Genomic DNA, 22,830 nt, shown 5'->3' on the forward strand with positions numbered 1-22,830 from the left:
TCGTTATAACGGGTCACAGAGTACTCTGTTAATCTTGTGTTTCGTACAAACTAAATAAATTGTATTGAATCCGCCATCTTGACTATTCAAATTACACAATACCGTCAGAATTTTCCTTCACACTACACACACGTACACACATACACCCACACACACATACAGTTTCCTATCTCTACAGCACACACGTGATGCGTGATGTCTACAGCTCCTACTCTTTGGTGACGTGGTTGATTACGTTACTGTTGATCATCTGTCCATCATCGTATAAAGCCCGCCCTGACAGTTTGATTGGTCCAAACAGCTCCTGTTCCTGTTTTCCCCAACCGAGCGATCCCAGACCCAACTTCCCGACCAATTTTTTTTGTGGGTGGGGCTAAGTTGGGCTGGCAGCCAGGCTAACATAATTCCAAATTCTCATGTAAAATTAAAGGTATGCCAACACACACACACCTAGTAGAACATCAGCAGCTTTATTGAAGTGTAGAATAGACTGTACAATTATGAGTCTCACACTGATGCACAACCAATTTAATCCTGAGATACAAGTGGCTGAAGGACCAATGCAATTCCAGATGGCCCTGCTGGCTTACTTCTTGAACTGGGTAATTGGGGCTGGGACTCGGATGTCCTGCCCCTTCTCCAGCTTCTTTTCACATTCGATTAGGTAGTTTACGCCGTCAATCAACATCTGTACCAGCTCCACCTGCAGGAGTGGAGCCACAAATGCAGGCGTCATGGGTCACTAAAACCCTTCTCCCTTCCTATCCCCCCCCCTTTCTTCCCTACCTCTGATTTGCCCAGACGGTCGTTGTTGGAGATGTCAACGGTGTCTCCAGTAGCAGCTGTGTCCACTCCTCCAGTGCCTCTCTTCTGGAGACGCAGGTTATCCAGGATCTTAGAGAATCGAGCGTCCTGCACACGCACACACGATACACACAGAGACATGCACACACACACACATATGGCTCAACTACTTCCTTTCTCAACCAACTATCTGTGTGTCTGTGTTTACCTTGCTGAGGTTGGGCAGGCGTACATGGACGCCAGCCCTCAGCCCAGTGCCCAGGTTGGAGGGGCATGTGAGGATGTAACCCAGACGCTCATTCCACATAAACTCCCACCCTCTCTCCTGGATCAGACGCTCCACCTGCGCACACACATATTTGTGTATATAATGAACAGAAACAACGCTATGCACAGACTACATATAGTATTATGCTGTATGTCTATAAATATTATGTTAACTGCTAAAGGCATCCTTTATCCATCAAATTAAGATGACAACTCAATACTTTTAATTATCCCCCTACTAAAGTAATGTCTTCCTCATCACTTTATATAAATTGTCAAGCTTTATGCTGTACAAGACTTTGGTTTGAGAGTGTTTATCTACATAAATATTGAAGTTAATATGAACATTTCCCAACATATCCCAATTACAGATGGGGTCATGAGCGTTTAGCCAATTGGGCTCGATTCCCGCTGCACCAAATGACGTTGTGTCCTTGGGCAAGTCAATTGACATTCCTTGCCTTGGGGGAATGTCCCTCTACTTACTGTAAGTAAGTAAGCTCTGGATAAGAGCATCTGCTAAATGACTAAATGTACATTTGGAATATGTTGGGAAAACTGAAACTAGGTGTGTCGCAAAAAGTGAGGCATAACGTTTTTTATGATATTAACATTTTTGCAAACTTCCTGGCAAGGGTTAGCTGACCAACAATTGACCCCTTCACACTAAATATATTTATTATACCTCCTTAAGCCCTCTGCAGAACCTCTCAAACACTCTCTTCATGTTGCCACCCTTCTCCATGGAGATGACCCTGGTGTGATCCTCCTCATTCACCCAGATCAGAAAAGTCTTCTCGTTGTTGTGCCTGGGGTGGGGGGGTTTACATAAGACATACAACTCTGCCTCATATATCTATTGTGCTAGAACAACCAACTTCACATCAGCAGGTCACACCCTGAATTTAATCCAACAGGTCACACCCTAACCATAAACCTAAAAGCCACACCCTAACCCAAACCCTGGTCAAGGTTATTGAAAAAGTTGCATATTCAGACAGTAGTTCATCTACAAAACATGCAGCTCAAGATCACCTAGTAATGCTGGGTACACACCACAGGATAATCGGGCCGATTTCGCCCCTTCTGACAATCCTCGGTAATGTCACGATTATCATGATGGTTCTGCAGATTATTTTATCAGATTTTCCCTTGGTGTGAGGTGTGTTGAGAGTGACCGAATCTACACGGAAAATCGAGGAATGACAAAAATCATTCCAAACACTATCATCGTAATATCTTCCTGCATATTGTCCGCCATGCTTATTCTGAAGTCTCGAGAGATTTAGCAGACTTCTTGTCTTCACAGTCGGGACACTGGTTGAAAATCTGTGTGTGTGGTGTACTGTCTTTGTCACATCATGGCACACCACACACTATAGGAGCAAAACGGTTAAATATTTGATTTTTTGTCCTCATGTTTGTGGTCTCTCACAGTTTGAAAATCTTATAAGATCCCCCAAAAATGTTTGTGTGTACCCAGCATAACCAGTCTACCACCAGAGAGAGAGAGGAGGGAAAGTGCAGGGGTGGCTGTGTGGTATGTTGACATTGTTTTTAGCATTAACAAGACCAGTAGAAGACCACAAACTAAACAGACACTCATGCATATATACACTTATAGACACACATTCATGCACACACATATACTAAAGCGCACACTCCCACAGACACTTATACACATAACAGTAGGCAGTGTACCAGATGCCCCTGGCGTCAGGCCAGTCACGGGCCATGAAGGCACAGGTGAGAAGGGGGGAGACAGGCTTATCAAACAGGAAGTGATCCTGGGGAAGGGAGGGATGGAGCAATAAAACAGAGGGATTGAGGGAGGAGTGAGGGCAGGGATAAACAGGAGAGACAGAGACAGGAAATATACAGGGGTGTATCTTTCCAGGAACAAGTTTGGAGTGTAAATCTACACGAGTGTATTACACCAGGAACCAGTTTGGAGTTAGGCCGAATCCCAATACTCCCCCTTACCCCTTACCCTTAGTTTTGTGCGTTCCCGTGAGAGCTATTGGTGTCCCAATACTCTCTTTGAGCTATAGGTAGGGCTAAGATGAAGGGGTATACCCCCCTTAAAACCAAGTAAGATCGGGAGCTTACTTGAAACCGAGGGCTATGTGAATACTGCGCGCCGGCAACAATGGCAGCCAGATCATCCAGAGTCCCATAAATGTAATATTTTTGGCTTAATTCATTGATAACAAATTATGACAGTCTTGTTACACAGTCCTGTACATATATATTTGCAACCATTTTCCAAATTGAAACGTTTTTCTAAAAATCGCTAGTTTGCTACGCTGATGTTACAGTGCTGATTTGCACAACAGTCCAGCATTTCTCTGACTAGCATGTCTACAGTTTTAAGTAAACTCCATTAGCAGGGAATTTTGTTTGATATCAGTGCATTACACTACTTGCTTTGGAGATATTGATACGTGCTAGATGACGTACTCGTAACCAAGTGGCGTCCCATTTCTTAGGAATATGTAGCCCTTACCCCTCAGTTTCGAGGGCCAAGGGCTAGGGGTAAACTAAGGGCTAGGTGTAAGGGGTATTATTGGGATTCGGCCTAAATCTACTGGAGGGTAACTCTGCAGGAACAGGGTTAGTGTAAACCTACAGGAGAGTAGCTCTCCCTTTTACAGGACATCCACCTTTATTTTGGCAGGCTGCCCGAGGTTGAGGCAGGGTTGACTATTACTCCGGGCAGAGTGCACTACGCATTACTGAGTAGGGGAGCAATATTTGGCATAGTTCTCCTGACCTTACCAGATACCGCGTGCATCAGGCCAGTCCCGGGCCATCCCAGAGGCCGTGAGCAGAGGCGACACAGGCTTATCAAACAGGAAGTGCTCCTTGATTGGCCAGCACAGGGACAGAGAAACCAGATGTATTTAGGGGTCAAGGGCCAGGATTGAATACCCTCAGGGAAGGGTAGGGTCTTTTAATTTTTTTTAATTAATTGACAACCTTTGATTTGACTGAATTGTAATTATATTACGGCGAAATGTCTGTTCATTATGCCCTGAGTTCAAAAAAGATGAAGACCATGCTGTAATGTTTGGTCAGACAACCTATCACAGGAGTCATCTTGAAGCATTGGTTGTTTTCCTTTTTGGCCAATCATTTACAGGGATGTACAAATTGTCATTACCTCCATGCATCTTTCTAATTTGATTTTTTTTTCTTGCTCAGTGCATTTCCGTTAAAATGGCTGATCTTGTCAAAGCAAACTAATACATTTAGCTATCTTAAAAAGCGAAAACCCTGAATGGCCTTTAACATGATGAGCGCCTAATATTCACCAGCAGCATTAATTTTATCTGATATATAAAAGAAGAATGGCAAGTGAGTAAGACATTATCAGTCTAGATGACTAAACACGTAGTAAAGAGGTCCGTGTACGTGAGTTTAATTCCTTATATCGTTATAACGGAACACGCATGAATACGAAAAACGTTTGTGAGTCCTTTTTTTCGTTTTTTTGCAAAAACGAAAAAACGGATTTTGACGTTATTTTGTTTTCTCGTTTTAAAACAACTAAACATAAAACAACTTTATATTTTGATTTTTCTCACGTGGGTGGAGGTAAGCGTGAAATTCCTGTCATTGGCCGAATGTGTTGTCAGCACTACCTGTTCTTTCAAAGTAAAAGTTTCCCCCATCTAACTCGATTAGCCTAATATGGGTTATCTATCAGTTACATTTGAGGGTATTCACGTTTATAAACTTTCCAATTAATCTTTATTGACTTGTGAGTTCGCCCTTCCAACTTCATTCAATGCATCTAATTTTCTCGGGCCTACTGATATCTACAGGCTAAATAAACTAATGTCAAAATGCTGTAGGCTTAGTTGTGTTTTTCCATTTATATTTGTATTAGTAATATTATAAGATCACATCAATCAATTTTATTGGCCCCTTAGTGTGGTGGTGTTGCTGTAAATTGTTAGCTAACTGATGGTGCTTATAGATTCAACATTCCATTGAACTTCTTTCACACAACTGTAAAAATATATACATCATGGCAATTCTAAATGTGCAGAGGAAAATGGAATGTGCAACTGAAATGCAGGGATAGCAGCATGTGAGGTTCTCATGCACTGATGATCCTGTGCACCCTGCTCAGACACAGCTTGTCCATGCCGCTAGGCGCTTGACCTCCTCCCTGTAGTCTGTCACTGACACAGTTTCATGCATTCAAATTTCCCCCTAGTCATCATACTCCACTAATTGAATGGTTACTTTTAAGTGTCAAAAATAAGTTGCACTATTAATAATACAAAAGCTGTGTCAAGTTGCATGGGTAGTTTTGATGGAGAGCAATCTTCAAGACATGCCACACATCTTTCATTGGACATAGGTTGGGGCTCTCACTGGGTCACTCAAGGATATTGACCTTTTTATTCCTTAGACTAGTGTTCACCAATCCTGTTGCAGGAGAGCTCCCTTTGTGTATAGGTTTCACTCCACACGGCCTTAGCTGCCGTTAGTGAGTGGTTGCACAACTAACTAGCACACAGATGGTGTACTTTTCTCTGTTCCTTTGGGATACAACATTCAAGTACCATACAAAGTCAAATACATTTCAACACCTAACTGCACCTTCTCTTTCTGCATGAAATACTGTATCTTACATATATCCAGATACATGTGTTAGTTATACTACATTCATTTAGGAACTCTGAAATCCAAACAAACATTCATGCACTTAAACTTTGTAAAAAATGTCATTTCTGAAGAAGGGTCATTTCAGGTTTCAAATCAATTTAATTACAGACAAATGAAAAAGGGCAACATGGCGTTAAACTTGGAGCTTTTTTATATACAAACTGTATATGTCAACACTTAATAGGGCAACAAGGAACAGAGAAAAGTACACCATGTGTGTGCTAGTTAGTTGTGCAACCACTCAGTAACGGAAGCTAAGGTCATGTGGAGATAAACCTATACACAAAGGTAGCTCTCCTGCAACAGGATTGGTGACCACTAGTCTAAGGAATAAAAAGGTCTATATCCTTGACCCAGTGAGAGCCCCAACCTATATCCAATGAAAGATGTGTGGCATGTCTTGAAGATTGTTCTCCATCAAAACTACCCATGCAACTTGACACAGCTTTTGTATTATTAATAGTGCAACTTATTTTTGACACTTAAAAGTAACCATTCAATTAGTGGAGTATGGTGTGTAGATGACTGGGGGGAAATTTGAATGCATGAAACTCTGTGTCAGTGACAGACTACAGGGAGGTCAAGTTCAAGTCTTTTATTTGTCAGGTACACAGAACAACACAAGGTTAGACTGGGCACTGAAATTCTTAAGACAAGACAACGCAAACACCTGGCATAACATAACATATAAGTACACGTAACATAATTTACATCTATGCTGAGCTTAAATAAGTGAAACTTCCTAAATATACAGCTAGCAATAAATAATTGACTATACTAATACTAAAACTTCCTCAATTACAGATAACAATAAATAGTACACTATACTAACCCTAAATGCACATAAAACCTGTTTCAACCCTATAACCTATTTTGACCTAAGTGGAGTACAGTACAATAGTGCAAATTTGCAGATCAGTGACTATGTCAATGACCATACAGGAGCCTGGTGGCGAGGTACAGTGAGGTACAGTAGTGCAATGTTACTGATAGTGCAACCAGTAGCTGAAAGTGACAGAGTATAAGTGACTAGTGTGCAGTAAATCAATGTCCACATCCGTGTCCATTCAGAAGCCTGATGGCCCTTGGGTAGAAACTGTTGTCCGGTCTGCGTGTGCGCAACCGGATGCTGCGGTAATGCCTGCCAGAAGGCAACGGGGTAAAGAGACTGAAGGATGGGTGGCAACAGTCTCTTACAATCCTGCAGGCTTTCCTTAGGCAACGTGTGTGGTAGGTGTCCTGTAGGGCTGGGAGCTTCCTGCCGATGATGAACTCAGCAGAACGGACCACACTTTGTAGGGCCTTGCGGTCCCTGTCTGTGCAGCTCCCATACCACACTGTAATGCAACCGGTCAGAATGCTCTCTATAGTGCATCTGTAAAAGTTAATGAGGATGACTGAGTCCATACCAAACTTCTTCAGTCTCCTCAGGAAGAAGAGGCGCTTACGGGCCGCTTTGACCACCTTGTCCGTATGAACAGACCAGGTGAGGTCGTTGCTGATGTTCACCCCGAGGAACTAGAAGCAGCTGATCTTCTCCGCTTCCGATCCATTGATGAGTAGGGGTCCATGCTCCTCCTCCTGCCGCCTATAGGTCAAGCGCCTAGCGGCATGCATAAACTGTGTCTGAGCAGGGTGCACAGGATCATCAGTGCATAAGAACCTCACATGCTGCTATCCCTGCATTTCAGTTGCACATTCCATTTTCCTCTGCACATTTATATTTTTACAGTTGTGTGAAAGAAGTTCAATGGAATGTTGGATCTATAAGCACTATCAGTTAGCTAACAATTTACAGCAACACTACCACACTGAGGGGCCAATAAAATTGATTGATGTGATTTTATAATATTACTAATACAAATATAAATGGAAAAACACAACTAAGCCTACAGCATTTTGACATTAGTTTATTTAGCCTGTAGATATCAGTAGGCCCTAAAAAATTAGGTGCATTGAATGAAGTTGGAAGGGTGAACTCCCAAGTCAATAAAGATTAATTGGCAAGTTTATAAACGTGAATACCCTAAAATGTAACTGATAGATAACCCATATTAGGCTAATCGAGTTAGATGGGGGAAACTTTTACTTTGAAAGAACAGGTAGTGCTGACAACACATTCGGCCAATGACAGGCATTTCACGCTTACCTCCACCCACGTGAGAAAAATCCAAATATAAAGTTGTTTTATGGTTTGTGTTTAAAAAACGAGAAAACAAAATAACACGTCAAAATCCGTTTTTCCGTTTTTGCAGAAAAACGAAAAAACGGACTGACAAACGTTTTTCGTATTCATGCGTGTTCCGTTATAAGGATATAAGGAATTAAACTCACGTACACGGACCTAAAGAGATAAACAACACAAAAAGACTCAAAGGTGTTAATAATGGGGCGATTGATTGCAAAACCGATTTGACCTTGTCATAGTTGAAAAATGACAGCTTGGGGTGTAAAATAGACATACAGTGAACCTCAAAGTCCATTGTAAACTCTTTCCTATCAAAATGTTCACTTCTCACTACAATTTTGGAAAGGCTACCGGCAAACGCTAGCTTTTGAAACAGTGCAACTTGTGACGCCCCAACATTTACCCGCCCTCTGGTATTCTGATCCAGGAACATAAACGGAGGTCGCGTAGATCTCCGACACTTTTTTTAGCTATAGCTGCGCTGTTCTGTTCCACAGGAATAACAAATAAGAAAGTTAATACGTTTTCAAGATATAGAAAATGGACTACGGTAGTAAATGCAGTGTTCCAGGCTGTACCGGGAATCCTGACACTTTGCAGAGTCTTCCCAAGGAACCAAACACTCGACGGGCTGTGTTTGTCTATGACAAGATCCCTGTGCAGTTCGACCCTCAATTACACATTTGCTTGAACCATTTCACAGAGGACAGTTTTGAAAACCTATGACAATAGGTGCGTTCGACATGGACTGCGGCTGCATGTAACGACCGGCGAGAGTGGCCGCTTGCAGCGGGGAAGAGTTGAAAACGGCTCTGTGAAGTCGGACATTTCAGCTTCTTGTGGTTTGCTGCGTTGACGTTAGTCACGGCTGATTAAGCGCTGGTTGCTTACTTTACTCTAATAAACGTAGTTTTTCCGTTAGTGAAGAGGCGGAATAATAACCTTTCTTCCATAAATTTTGAATTCAATGCAACTGTTCAAAAAAAAAAAAAGGTTTTGAGCATTGGCGAAACTGAAGGTGTCCGGATATTACAAAATGGGTCAAAGTTGTCTTGTGTGAGTCTGGCCAATCATGAAATAGCTGTGTCGTCACTTGAACCCGTGCAGTTGCTCTTGAGAAAATGCGCTCGGCTACACAGCCGCAGTTCTCGTATCGAACTCACGGTACTTTGATGGCGACGTCACAGTGACGTATCCTCGGCCCCGTCTCAAGTCAGACAAAAAGTCTAACCAGAATTCACTGTGGCTGTGTCTACTACTGCGCACTTTACAAAGTACACTGCAATACAGTGCACTGCAAAACAGTGCACTTACATATTCAGTGCACTCCATCGCTGATAAGTGCTGTCTCAAATGGAACACTTACGTTAAACACTTGGTTGAAGTGACGGACGCAAAGCTGCTCGCGACACCCGCAAAACCTGCCAAAATGAACACGCTTCTCCACTTAAATGAAAAAAGCTGCCGAAAGGGCTCCTCCTTTTCCGCCACGTAGGCAAGATGGCACCCGTTTAGGGCGAGTAGTGTCCATGTACACTGTTTTTTTGGACCGTTTGCAGTGCGCCATCCGGGTACTTTCGGTGCACTGAATTCTGCAGGTTTTGTGAGTGAAGCGCCCTAAGTACTGAAAGTCAGTGCTCGAAGTGCACAAGTGCGCGGTAGACACAGCTTGTTTCAAGTCAGCCACCAGCAGCCGGCTGCAGCGCCACAACGAAGTCGGGTCATGTCGAACGCACCTAATGTAAAGCAGGATTTGCTATGAAGCTGTTGCTAAAAAGAGGTGCTGTTCCGATCTGATGTTCATCCCAGCCGCAAGCTGTAGTATGATGTTGTCGCTAACAGTTATTAGCAAAGCTAACGTATCCTGCCTGAAACTAGCATCAGTAGAATGTGTGAATCACCAAGGGAGGACAATAGAACGCGTTTTTGGCCCAGGCTAACCAACTGTCAAATACCCTGGAACCCGGTAGCAAACGCATTGAATCGAATGCTAAGTAAGCCTGAATGTAGCTAAGAACGCCACTGAGAAATCTGGCACTGGAATTTTAAGGTCCACGTCCTTTTCTAATGCAGCAGGAGTTTACTATCTTTACCCTGACTTGTTGGAATTTACACGGTTATCTCATAATGAGAACAGGTTAGTTCAGGCTGTCCATGCTGACCTTAATATTAATCAGTTTATAGCAGGTTGTAGGGCATTAGGGATCATCTCCAAACAGGTTAGAGAACCGTTCTGGAGAGTTCTTTCCAAGAAAGAACATGTATCAGCAATGAATGATAGGTGTAGAACGCTTGTTATAAAGCTTAGAGAGTGGCAGGCAGACAGCACGCAGTTTATGATGGGTGAGTTCACTCTATTTGAGGATGTAGACATCCACAGAGGACCCATCTTAGATCATTTGTTTTGTTGCGTTTCAAATATCTAATCATAGCTACTTTACTTAGCAAATGACTCTAGCTAGAAGGGAATAGACATTAGATGGGAAGCTTACGAAAAAAAATGCCAGAAAACGAATAGTAGTCTAGCGTATTGCTAACGCCTGTCTAGATTATCTATTGAAAGAGCTGGAGAGAAGCAGGTGCTCTTGCGTTAGCAAGCTAAACTAGTTTACATGGCTACAGTAGGTAGTCTAGGTGTTTTCGCTATCTAGCTGTTTCTTGCATTCCTTGCAAATCAGCATTAACAAAAAGCAGATGAGATAGAGCTAGCTAGTCTAACTAACATTGACATTAGATTGTTGCTTAATCGGTGATTTAGAAGACCGTACTGTTCAAACTATCTGTACGAACATTTAATGTAGCAAACTAACACATTAGCATGCTAGCGCAGACAGCCTAGAATACCATATTTCTTAGATTAAACGTCGCCCTCAAATAAACGCCGCCCTCGAATAAACGGCGCACCAATTAATCAAAGTTTAATTGAATAAATACGGTAATTAAGAAAATAATTATAATAATTGGCGACGCCGAGGGCCCCCCAAATCAATTCTGCTTAAGGCCCCATAAAGGCTCGGGCCGGCCCTGTAAGAGTTAAACATTTGTATGTAGAGAGTGGGTTAGATAGGTGGTTTAATGGGACAGTGTTAGATTGTAAAAGAACAAAAGATGACATTTTGTTCAAAATAAAATATGATGGCTATAGAAAAAAGTACTGGTTGCCCTTATGGACCGAATACCAGGAAAATAAACTAGTATTAATACCGGTTAGTGCAGAGGATCTTGTAGGGAAAAGAATAGCGCATATGTTTATTAGCAGTGAGGACGATAGTGTATGTTGGTGGCCAGGCAGAGTAGTTAGTTTTAATGGGAAAGATGGGTTCTTAATAGATTATGAAGCGGAGGAAGATGACAGAGTAGCCAGCTCAGTGGTAGAATACCCATTACTCACAGATTATTACGAGAATGACGTTAGGATTTATAAATAGGTTTGTAGTCTTGCGATGGGTATGTAAAATTCAGGCTGTATTGGGTAAGTAGTCATTTGTTTGGTTTTAGCATTGGGTGGTCTGATCAAGTGGGCCTGTGTGGCACGGACAGACTTAGCTTTGCAATATTAAAACGGACTATGTATATAAAAGAAGATACAGGTAGGATTAAAAGTAGTACAGTTTGGTGATGTGAGACAGGGGGCCCTGTCATCAGGTGACACTCTGTTAAGACAAACCGTCATATAGTATAGAAGTAATAGATAAAAGTTGCTCCCCTGAACCTTCACCATGGATGCAGAGGTGCCCAATTGTCCTCCGAGAGCAATCAACCTGTCGTTTTTTTTCACAGGCAATGACTACATTTTGGACCACAAGTTTCATATCCCTATAAATAACATATATTATTCCTAATACAATTAGTGTATACTTTTTGTGCATCATAAACAAACAGACGTGTTCAAATCAAGTTATTTGAAAATAATGGGCAATGTCACAACAAGCACACCCTGTTCAACGGTAAATACACTCCCAAGTGGCCAAAAATTTACATTACAGCAGTAATGCTAAAAGTGACAAACATTTGCACATTTGTGGTCTCGATTTAACATAATTATTTTTAGCAAAGTACTGGACACCGCATTAGCTCACAATGTACAAAGAATGTAAGTCTGGATAAGAGCAGAGAATCTGATAAGAGCATCTGCTAAATGACAAATGTAAGTCATATTTCCCGCCCTGGCTAGAAGCAGAGCTTTGTGACGTAGAACAATGGCGTTCTTAAAGTGAGCTTGACAGCCTCTCGGTGCCACAAAACTCAAAGCTTCAAGCGGTGGAACGTTTCAAATAGTTACCTAAAATCACGCATAAAAACTGGATTTGTGAGAAAACTAATAGAGTTAACTGAAATCTGACTTCGGATTAGTTTAAGTTAGGTTACCTACGGAATTGAAAGAAAAACGGAGCAAAACATTTATGGTCTACTTTAGTTTACTGGCAATGGGGCCACTTTGGGGAACGTTATTTCATGTTCCTGACTGTGTTTCATTCAAATAAATAACCTGTGTTGTCATCTAGCGTCACTGTGTCCAATCCCGACCGCTGTAAACCACTATTGTCCAAATCCGAACGGGGTTTGGACACCCAGTTTCCGTTTTTTTGCCACCATTTTCTTTTGCAATCGCTAGCAAAGTGTAAGTAATATTATTTTAGGCATACCAAACAATCTACGCGTCAAATTTCATAAACATATATGGACGTTTACATGTCTAAATAATTTAGGAAAGTTACATTGATGAGAGAAAGCCGAAAGACGACTCGGGCGACGATCTCTACTCTGACATGAGAAGAGTTCAACAAAACATCCAGCAGGTGGTGGTAAACAGCATTGTTGTATTGTAACGAAGTAGAAATACTTGGATACTGTACTCAAGTCGTTTTTTTGGATATCTGTACTTTACTACTTATGTTTCTGTTTACTTTTACTGTTTACTTTTACTTCGCTACATTTTGCAAAGAAAACTGATACTTTTACTCCGATACATTTCCCCTGAAACCTTCGTTACTCGTTACAAAATCGAATCATGTTTAGAAAAAAAATTAATCATGAGAGTTATGAGACCAAACGTCGAGGACTGTGGTAGAACACAGACTGCAAGCAGGTTTGGCAAATCAGTGGTCCGCGCTTTGACCGTTTGCAAAAGCCTTTTCCCGCGCCTTTAGTTACTGTTGCTACGTCTTTTGAACTCGTTCATGCACAACATTGTCTGTCAGTGTCAGTGATTCTTTTTGGAGTAATATCTTTGCAATATCCTCCAGATCAAGGCAAAATGGACTGCAATATGCAGTGGAAGGATATATCCAAAACATTAAGACCAACAACGAAGGGGACACAACAATAATCGAAGCAAAAGTATACAGGTCTCAATCAAAAAAGGAGAAACCCCATGACCTCTTCATTTAATGCCACCAGCACAACCTTGTAGACTGTAGTCATGTTCTTTCACCGCTGGGTAAGATCTGTATATAATATTTAAAGTTAGCAAATAACCTACAAAGATTATTATTATTCTTTATTATATGGCAACGACGGTACAAGCTTTCTGATTGGCTAATGGGTAGTCATGCCAGCCACGTACTGCCCTCCTCGCCGGTCAATACGGATCCGTATTGCCCTCTGCCCCATTGGATTCCCTGGATCAAGACGAGTTCAACACAACCTATGACGTCAATTTCCGGTTATATAGATTTTCCACCATTTTGAATTTTAAGGAAACACGGTTTTTCGCTTCAACTACTTCTATTTTTTTCAAATCTTCCCCAGAATTGGCACTCATTATCATCAGACCAACCCTCACAGAAGATATTCGATTTTCAAAACCATTTGTCCGGTAAAGCCAATCAAAATCGGCAACAAAGCAACCAAACAGGAAGTTGGGTCATATCTCAGCTAATCTTTGAGAAATCAACACCAAACTTACTATGATGACTCGGAACCCTCATCTGAGGCTGTCCAATTAATTTGGTGTCACGTGATCACTGGGCGTGGCCGCAGGAAGCAAAAATGTGTTTTGGCCAATAACTGTTGATTTGTTTGCTTTTATTAAGTGATGTCTTTGTCTCATGATATGTTGGGACATCCCGTATGTGATACATGGTAACTTGTGATAGTCGCCGAACTGATCCGGCCGCCATTTTGAATTCATTGAAAAACGTTTTTTCTTTACTCCTCCTACACATGTTGTCCAATCTTCACCAAATTTGGCAGAGAGTATCTTCAGACCAAGCCTCACAAAGGGTTTCACATGATTTTTTGATTTTCAGAACCGTTTGCCCTGTACAGGCAGTCAAAATGTGCCATTAAGCCAGCCAACAGGAAGTTGGGTCGTATCTCAGCAAATCTTTGATGGATTCACACCAAACTTGCTGCATGCACTCGGAACCCTGTTCTGAGGATTTCTTAAGTGTTTATGGGTCATTTGACTGCTTGGCCACCACATTGCTGCTTGCAGCTATATTTAGTATTACATCTCTGGCGAGGTATCTAGCTAGCTAGCTAGCTAGCACTAGCTAGAATGGTGACAATCTAAAGTACACTACAGTAACGTAGCAGTGTGGAGCAAGATAGCTGCTAGTAATGATATTGTTCTAGGGATGTGAGTGCATGTTGCTGAAAGTATTTCACAGTCACTGTACTGATAACTTGCTCGTTAAACTGATGATCCTGATGTAATGCTATGGCTTTGTATCAGATCGCCAGGTTATTGCTCTCAGGTTGTGCCTTATGCATACCTTCTTTAGAAGATGAACACAACATTTTTCAGTTATAAGTAATGACTGGGTTGTTACTTTCGGTGCTGCTTTAGTATTGCCTAGTGTGTTCAAATTGTATTCAAATAAGGCCCAGTTTATAGGTATGCTCATTCTAGTCGGAATAAACTCCATAATTCTCAAAATTCTGACCCTTTGCTTTGTTATTAACAGCATTTACTTGTACTTTTTACTTATCAGATACTTTAAGACTTTTACTCAAGTAGTATTCTAAAAGGTTACTTTTACTTGAGTCATTTTCCAGTAAGGTATCTTTACTTTTACTCAAGTATGGATTTTGGGTACTTTTTACACCACTGGTAAACAGTCAAATTGAGATTTTATCGCATAGTTTGGAGATGTTGAAGCGTGATATCTTATCGTCCCCAGATATATTGACAGCACTATGGTCAGTTTGGTGACCCTGGATCAAGTTAATATCCCCGGAAAAACAGCAGCGGCGCGTGTTTACTACGAGGATAAGTGTGGTCGGGTTTGGACAAGGGTAGCGCACGGCTAATTTACCGGCGCCAGCCATAGCCATAGGCTACATTTAACGTGGTGTGTATCAAATCATTGTTCATCATCGTTTAGTGCATTAGGCTAAATGTTGTAGCCTATGTAGGCTATTTAAGTTGATTTCTATCAATGTTGAACATTTTGAACTGATGACATTAAGAAAATGAGAATATCTGTGGTAAATCATCGTTTTCCCGTTGGGTCAATGTTACAGGAAGGTGTCTGGTTAAGCACCAAATCACGCTCGAAATGTCTTAAACCTTCTCTTCCGCTCTAATAAGATACCTTGAAATACGTCACATAACGGTCATTTTTCAAGAGAGCATTTGAGCTGCCTTGCTGTCTCAATGGCGGCAGGTATTACCCAGAAAGTTTTCCACTTCATATTTCAGCTAAACGATACTTGTAAATCAGCATCTGAATTAAAATGTAACGAGATGTGGGCAGTGTAGTTGCTGAAAATGTTCTTATTTTATTGATGAAACTCCTCATTTGTAAATTTGCTCTGACTTTTCGATAACGTAGCTAGTATCATGCAGTGCAGACACTAGCTAGTTGCTGCGTTTTATCATAATCCTATCAAATGAGTGAAATACAAACACAAATGTTATGAGCTATTGAGCCTATATTAAACACAAGTTTAAATACAGTCTAACTTGACTTTGTGTGACAATAAACTTGCGTGACAATAAACTCAATGCAATTGACTGCCGTCTGACAGAGCGCGCTAGACCAACCACAAGTACACGCAGCGCGATGACCTACATCCTGTCTTAATAGACTGTTCGAAATCTACAGTTTTGGAGATACCTTCCCTCGAAAAGACCTGTCTAGTTAGACACCTGTCTAGTAAGAGATCAAGGATTAAACAGCTATCTAAGATTTCGAACACAGCCTTAGCCTGCCCTGGACCAGACTAGTTTCGCAGCCTAAATTGCCATAGTAATCGAGTTTGAACTACTTTGACTTAGCTTTATGGAACCGAATGAACTAGAAATGAGTCCGACTAACTGACATTAGTCTGGCTTATTCGGTAAACTGGCTTTATGGAACAGGCCTCTGACACCCATTAGGCAATCAGCGCATAATCCGCCCTCAAGCGTAATTTGCGCGCCTCTAAAAGAACAATGGGCTTGCATGTTTCTACAGATCTTTCTATGGATGTTCCTATGGGAAAAAGAAAGCGCAAGCTTAAATGTAGTGACGTGCATGAAGTAACAGCAAACCTGAACATATTACAGGGCAGAACATTTACATGTATTAATTTAGCAGACGCCAAAGCGACTTTCAAGAGAGAGCTTTACAAAAGTACATAGGTCAATGATCATAAACAACGAGATAGCCCCAAAAACATTGCGGGTAACCAAAACATGAAGAATAGGAACATGAAGAACATCCACACCCTCGGAAAAAAAATTGTCCTATGTCTTCACCTTGCTCGGATCACTGCTGCTTGAATAAGGTACATACATTTGTACACACAGGAAAATAAAATGCGCTCCTGGTTAAGACCTGCTTTTAAGAGATGGAGAATTTCCCCCGGAGAATAGAGGCACATTCTTACTGGCAGACTTTGTAAATACCGCAGAATATATAATTAGGCGCACTTTACAAGTATCCTCCCACCTTTTTAGGTGGAACTCCCACTTTCCCCACGACCCTCCCACTTTCCCCATGACCCTCCCACGAACGCATATTGAAAGCGCAACTTGCCTGTTCTCACTCATGTGGCTGGCAATCTGCAATGTTCATTGTTAAGTCAGTCTTTGCGAACAATTAACGCCTGGAAACAGGTGCAAATGGCTTGATAAATGAGGCACCCAAAGTATTATTTATAAAAATGATTGCCAAAATTAACATTGTGTCTGAGAATGTGTGTGTCTGCGGTAATGTAAAATCACATTAACCAAATGCCGCAGGTTTGTCTTGTGTGTGCGTGTGTGTGCACAGGTATGTTTGCATGTGCGTATGTGTGCATTTATTGGTGCATGTGTATATGTGAGTGGATGTGTGTGTATGCATGTGTATGTGTGCGTGCAGTGTCTGTGAGAGTGCATGTGTGTCTCACATCAATAAGCTGCTGTTGTTCTCTCTCGGTCATCTCCCCCAGGCTGTAGTAGCGTCCAGCAAGGTCTCCTGTAAGGCCGGATAGGGCCTGCACACACACACGCTCCACCTCACGCCGCTCCGCACGCGTGCATGCTGGGGGCAAGCTCAGGCCTCGGATACTCCGCCCAGTACGCACACGAGATGACAGCACGTAGCGCTCATCAAACATCCCCGATGTGATCTGAGAAGGAGAGGAGAAGATATGTATTTTTAGTAAAGTCAAGCAACTGTCTGATTTAACACTTATTTTTAACCTCCACTTTTAGCTCACCTATCTAGGCCCATTTTATGTGGTTTGAGTGTTTGAGTGCTTGAGTGTTTTAAAAGGAGTCCCCCAAATAAAGTGTATTATTAGGATTATTGTTATTAGTATGTAGTGTTATATGTGGTGAGGTGAGGGGTTATGTTAACGGGAGAGGCTCTCTGACCTTGGAGGCGTCCAGGTCAGTGGGGTGCTTCATGGTGCAAGGGTCATAGCCATTGTGTCTGTCCTTGATGACGGGGTCAAAGATGTCAGCAAACACCTAGAGAGGAACGATGGGGTGGAGGATTGGTATGGGGGGGGGAGAAAGAATGTGAGAAAAGGGGAGATGAGGTGAAAGTGCAAGGTGGGGAGAAAGACTCCTAGAACATCTGATATCAATGTACAGTCCCTTACGGAAGGAAATTATATTGCAGTATATTGGAAAATATGATGTGATATATTAGGCAATATATGTCCATATATGGGATTTAATAATTATATTGTACGGAAATACATGGGATAATGTATTGATGATAAATATATTACTAATATTTTATAAACTATAATATATATTCATGTAATATATTGCAATATATTGCAGAATACGGCAGATTGCCGTTTTTCATATATTGCAACATATTCAACATTAATATATACTGTGTTTATATATCCCAAAATATATGCAATTTTATATCTATAAATACCACCATAATGTATTCCGATATATATTATATGGGAAAATGTATTTGTAATATATGTAAATATATAGTGTCACATGTATGTTTAACATATGGTAGAATATATTTGAATTATATGTAAAAAATATAGCTGCAAGCAGCAATGGCGAATTCCTCCTTCAAAATGGCAAAATATTGTAAAATTGACATAATAGATAGTTACACCGGGATTACCCAGAAAACTAGAAACTGTTTTGTAAAAAAATCTAAAACGCAAATGCCTGGAGTTGAACCTGGAACACTTCGATTACCAGCACAACCTCTCATCCAATTGAGCCATTCCAAGATCTAGAATTTGCAGTGTTCAGTTACTCAATAACAAAATAAGACGTTTCTCCTATGGCAATCATAGTCACATTTGGTCCAAGCTCAAACAGCTCTAATTCAGGCATATATAAATAAATGTCAATCTTATGGCATTAACGTTTTTGGGGGCAAATTTTCACTTAGCAGGTGGTACTGCCGTTGACAACCTTATTAGAATACCTTGTAGATGGCTGAGCGGTTAGGGAATCAGGCTTTTAATCAGAAGGTTGCCGGTTCGATTCCCGGAAGCGCAAGAATGAAGCTGTGTTCTTGTGCAAGGCAATTCACCCTACTTGCCTCGGGGTATGTCCCTGTACTTACTGTAACTTACTGTAAGTCACTGGATAAGATCGTCTGCTAAATGACTAAATGTAAATATCACCATATATGTCTGTACATTGTATGTGCATGTTCTCATATATGTACACATGCATTGTACAATATATCTTTACATATATTTAAATATATTATACCATATATGAAGCATACATGTGACACTATATGTTTACAAAAATTACCCATACGTTTTTCCCATATAAAGCGGCATAGATTATGGTGGTTATTTATGAATACATAATTGCATATATTTTGGGATATATAACCACATATATTATATATTAATGTTCCATATATTGCAATATATGGAAAACGGCAATCATTGCTGTATTCTGCAATATATTGCAATATATTACATGAATATATATTATAGTTTATAATATATTAGTAATATGTTTATCATCAATATATTGTCCCATGTATTTCCATATATAATATATTGGTCAATGTAGTGGAAAATAATATATTAACAATATATTAAAATGTATTTCAAATCATATATTGGTAAATATATTTTCTTTCCGTAAGGGACACCACAGATAAAAACTATGCACCCCGTCTTTCACAAATAACTGAACACACACCTCATAGCTCTCCTCGTCCCCTGCCACCATGCCCACGGTCTTGATGAAGGGGTGCCCGGGGTTGTCCACTCCCGTCTGGATGCACTGGTCCAGGGTCCAATTGTTGGGGGTTAGCTTGTCCCTCAGTCGACCATAGATGGATGGGGTCAGAGCTGCTGCCATGCAGTTATTATGCTTCCTCAGGTCAGGAAAATCCGCACTAATTGGGTGTTGGAGTGAGGGGGTAGTGCAAAGGGAGGGAGTGGTGGCACAGATGGAGGGTGTGAGGGAGAGAGTGGGGGGGTGGTACAGGGGGAGGGAGAGGAGACTGTTCATAGTGAAGGTGGTGGCAGGAAGGAACCAAGGCTGTGTCTTCTGTTTCTGTCAGGACCATAAATCAAGGGACACAAGGCCAGGCTGGCAGACAGCAGTGTGGTGACCTGTCCTCTGACACAGAGAGGGTAACAGAGAGAGGACAAATAGAGAGAGGGGGAGGAAAAGATAGAAAGAGGAAGAGGGAAGATGATGGAGGGAAGAAGAGGAGGGAAACACACCTGGGTGGGTAGAGTTTCCTCTTCTCAGCAGCGGCGGCTGTGTCAGACAGAAGGTATCCCGACGCCAAAGTGCCTGCACCAAGGCTCGCCAGCACCACTGCCGTGCCACGCCCAAACATCATACGTCTGAAGGAGCTTGCCATGGTAATTTCTGAGGGACTGTGACACCGCAGTTTTTGGTCAATATCAAGTCAGCCATGAAGAGGAAGTGGGCAAAAGCACTGTAACCAGTCTACGGATCGCCAAGTTCCTCTGTGTATTACAAGTCAGTTGACAGAGAACCTTCACTAAGTAAAAAAAGAAATGCAGACTGAGATGACCTTTACAGAGAGGGCAAAAGAGGGACAGGGTCTTACGGAGCTTCTTTGAGCTGCTGGGATTCATATGTCAGCAGAGTTCTATAATCGTTCCAGAGCTGTGGAAGCATGTGTAAATATAGAGCAGCGTGGTTTGTAGCTCTGTGGGCAGAGCCACCACTGAACATTGCCAGCTCACGCACTGCCACCCACCCCCCACACACACACAGTCCCTGACACATTCCCTTATGGACAGAGAGTTATCAGATGTACAGATCAGAGGGGGGTGGTCAGATATGCAAGGGGTGTCATCTAAGATAGAGAGGTATCTACTCCTAGGTGAGGAGGAGGAAAAAGGAGGGGAAAGGGAGAGAGATAGAAAAAGAAAAGGGGGGAGGAGAGAGAGTGGTGTCCAGGCGGTGTCACAGACAACTCAGACACAAGGTCACCTCACCAGGATGTCATGGCACACTGCTATTCCTTTTTATCCAGCCCCTCCTTCCTCTCCCTCTCCCCTCCCTCTTTCCTCTCATTCAGTTGGCCACAAATTAGATAGGGTGTCTGTTTAACTGATAATTGCTTCAGGAAGGACAACAGTTCAGTATAAATAGCAGCATTAGGTGAGCTTTCTCCTCAGTGCCAACCATGGCCTGGCACCCTGGCCTGGCACACTGGCCTGTCAATCAGCTAGCCAGCGCATTATCCTGTCTGACATTCTCAACCGATCAACCGGGCTTAGAGAGGACAACCAGAGACATAGGGCAAGAAGGAGAGGAGTAGAAGAAACAGATGGAGATTGGCATAGAAAAGGAAAAGACAATAGAAGAAGGAGAGGGATGAAGGTTAAGAGACATAGGTAGACAGAAATGGAGAAAAGCTATGAGATTCACAAAATAAAGGAAGAGAGGGGGAGTGAGAAATGTGTAGGGTGAGATGATGGACAGAAGGTCAAGAGGAGGACATCAGTTGAGGATACTCTATGGGTAAAGAGGAGGGCATGGGGGAGGGGTAGACACAGGAGCTCAGCAATTAACAGCATTCCCTAACTGTTAGTATTATGGTTAGAAAGATTATTCTTATATTTAAGGTTAGGGTTTGGAGTATTTTTCAGTTGAGGGCTACTGAAAAATACTGGGTCAGGGTTAGAAGAGGGCAACATATTGGTTGAGGGTGCCTATGAGAAGGTTCAGAATGTGAGTATAGTTGAAACAAGGCTAGATTTTAGAGTAGAGAGTGTAGATATTGTAAAATATAATAAGTAGAATGAGATCTCAAAAACACATACAGTTCGGCTGTGATTGTGTCATCTTAGGTCTGATATTTAACCAGGAGTACCTCTACAGGACTAGACTACCAGGACTAGAGCAGAATCATGACCACTGAGCCTCGGTAAGAAGATTATAAGTTTCCATAAGCTTCCATCTAGACAAACTCAGACAAGAAGCACTTTCTCTCCACACTACCTAAATATAAAGCCGGTTGGCTAATACCCCTCAACCGAATATTATATTGTTTGCTAATACAATACTACCTAGTATGAAGTATGTTAATACCACACTACCTAAAGAACCACACATCAAGAGATAGAGCGGGGGACAGGAGGAGAGAGAATAGGAGAGGTGGGGAAATGGGATGAGGAGATGACAAAAGAAGATGAGGGAAAAGGGGGACGTGAGAAATAGAACAGGAGAGGAGGGAAAGGGTGTTTTGAGGAGAGAGGATGTTTTCTCACCTGTAGAGTGGAGGGAAAAGGGAGGTTTGTCTCCAGCAGTCTAGTCCTGACAGACTTGATCGTCAGAATGAAGACGTTCAGAGAGAGAGGATGAGAAGGAGCCAGGGAGGGAGTTGAAAAGAGAGCGAGAAAAAGAGAAGAGAGGAGGGGGTGGGGAGTGAGAGACACAGGGAGAGAGACATAGACAGAGAAAAAGAGCCCAAGAGAGAGGGAGAAAAAGATAGAGACAGACAGAGAAGAAAGAGAGAGGTAGATCTGTGTTCCAGGTTTAGGATTAGCAATACGGGAGATAGCCAATCCTCTTTCTGTTATCAGTCAGCATGTCTGCCTTCCCAACCCCCAATGTCACTCTTCCACATGCCCTTGAACTAAATCAAACTTCTCTCTCTTTTTCTCTCCCTTCCTTCTTGCCTCTCTCTGGGTTATTTTATATGTTGTGTTGTATGTAGGTTAAAATAGTTTCTTGCCTGGTGGTCTGGGTATTGGATTCGCTAACCCTCGGTTAAACTACCCTGTACAGTAGTGTTGGGGTAGTTAAACCTAACCCTCTGCAGTAGTCTAGTTGGATTAACTAACCCTGACCTTGACCTACTGCATTAGGTTTTGGGTTAAGTAACCTCTGCAGTGGTCTAGTGTTGGGTTGGCTAACCCTCTGCAGTAATCTAGATGTTGTGTTAGTTGGTCCTGTGTCTGTCATGGAAGCATTTGAAGTTTTGAGGTGAACTTGGTTTACTTCTCAGTATACTCATGGCACTGAT

At 41.9% G+C, this 22,830-nt stretch overlaps 1 protein-coding gene across 1 annotated transcript; it reads right to left on the bottom strand.

Annotated features, from left to right (window-relative positions):
* Positions 1-454: 454 nt before the first annotated feature.
* On the bottom strand, positions 455-22,212 carry ckmt2b (creatine kinase, mitochondrial 2b (sarcomeric)). Its single transcript, XM_084694277.1, has 10 exons — positions 22,073-22,212; positions 20,045-20,203; positions 19,512-19,710; positions 17,733-17,828; positions 17,264-17,485; positions 2,773-2,858; positions 1,757-1,880; positions 1,013-1,147; positions 787-912; positions 455-703 (listed from the first exon to the last, which is right to left on the bottom strand). Exons 2-10 carry the CDS (start codon positions 20,185-20,187, stop codon positions 587-589), a joined length of 1,248 nt encoding a protein of 415 aa, XP_084550403.1. The 5' UTR covers positions 20,188-20,203; positions 22,073-22,212; the 3' UTR covers positions 455-586.
* Positions 22,213-22,830: the final 618 nt, after the last annotated feature.

Source organism: Hypomesus nipponensis, chromosome 28 (assembly GCF_054491055.1).
Source record: "Hypomesus nipponensis isolate SF chromosome 28, ASM5449105v1, whole genome shotgun sequence".
In the NCBI taxonomy this organism is placed as follows: domain Eukaryota; kingdom Metazoa; phylum Chordata; class Actinopteri; order Osmeriformes; family Osmeridae; genus Hypomesus; species Hypomesus nipponensis.

Bases quoted from the DNA above. Each gene is read 5' to 3' on its own strand.
- ckmt2b (XM_084694277.1), bottom strand. From the start codon at position 20,187: ATGGCAAGCTCCTTCAGACGTATGATGTTTGGGCGTGGCACGGCAGTG. The intron at 17,829-19,511 runs GTGTGTGTTCAG...GTTCCTCTCTAG, and splicing joins GGGACGAGGAGAGCTATGAG to GTGTTTGCTGACATCTTTGA. The intron at 704-786 runs GTAGGGAAGAAA...CCACTCCTGCAG, and splicing joins ACCGTCTGGGCAAATCAGAG to GTGGAGCTGGTACAGATGTT.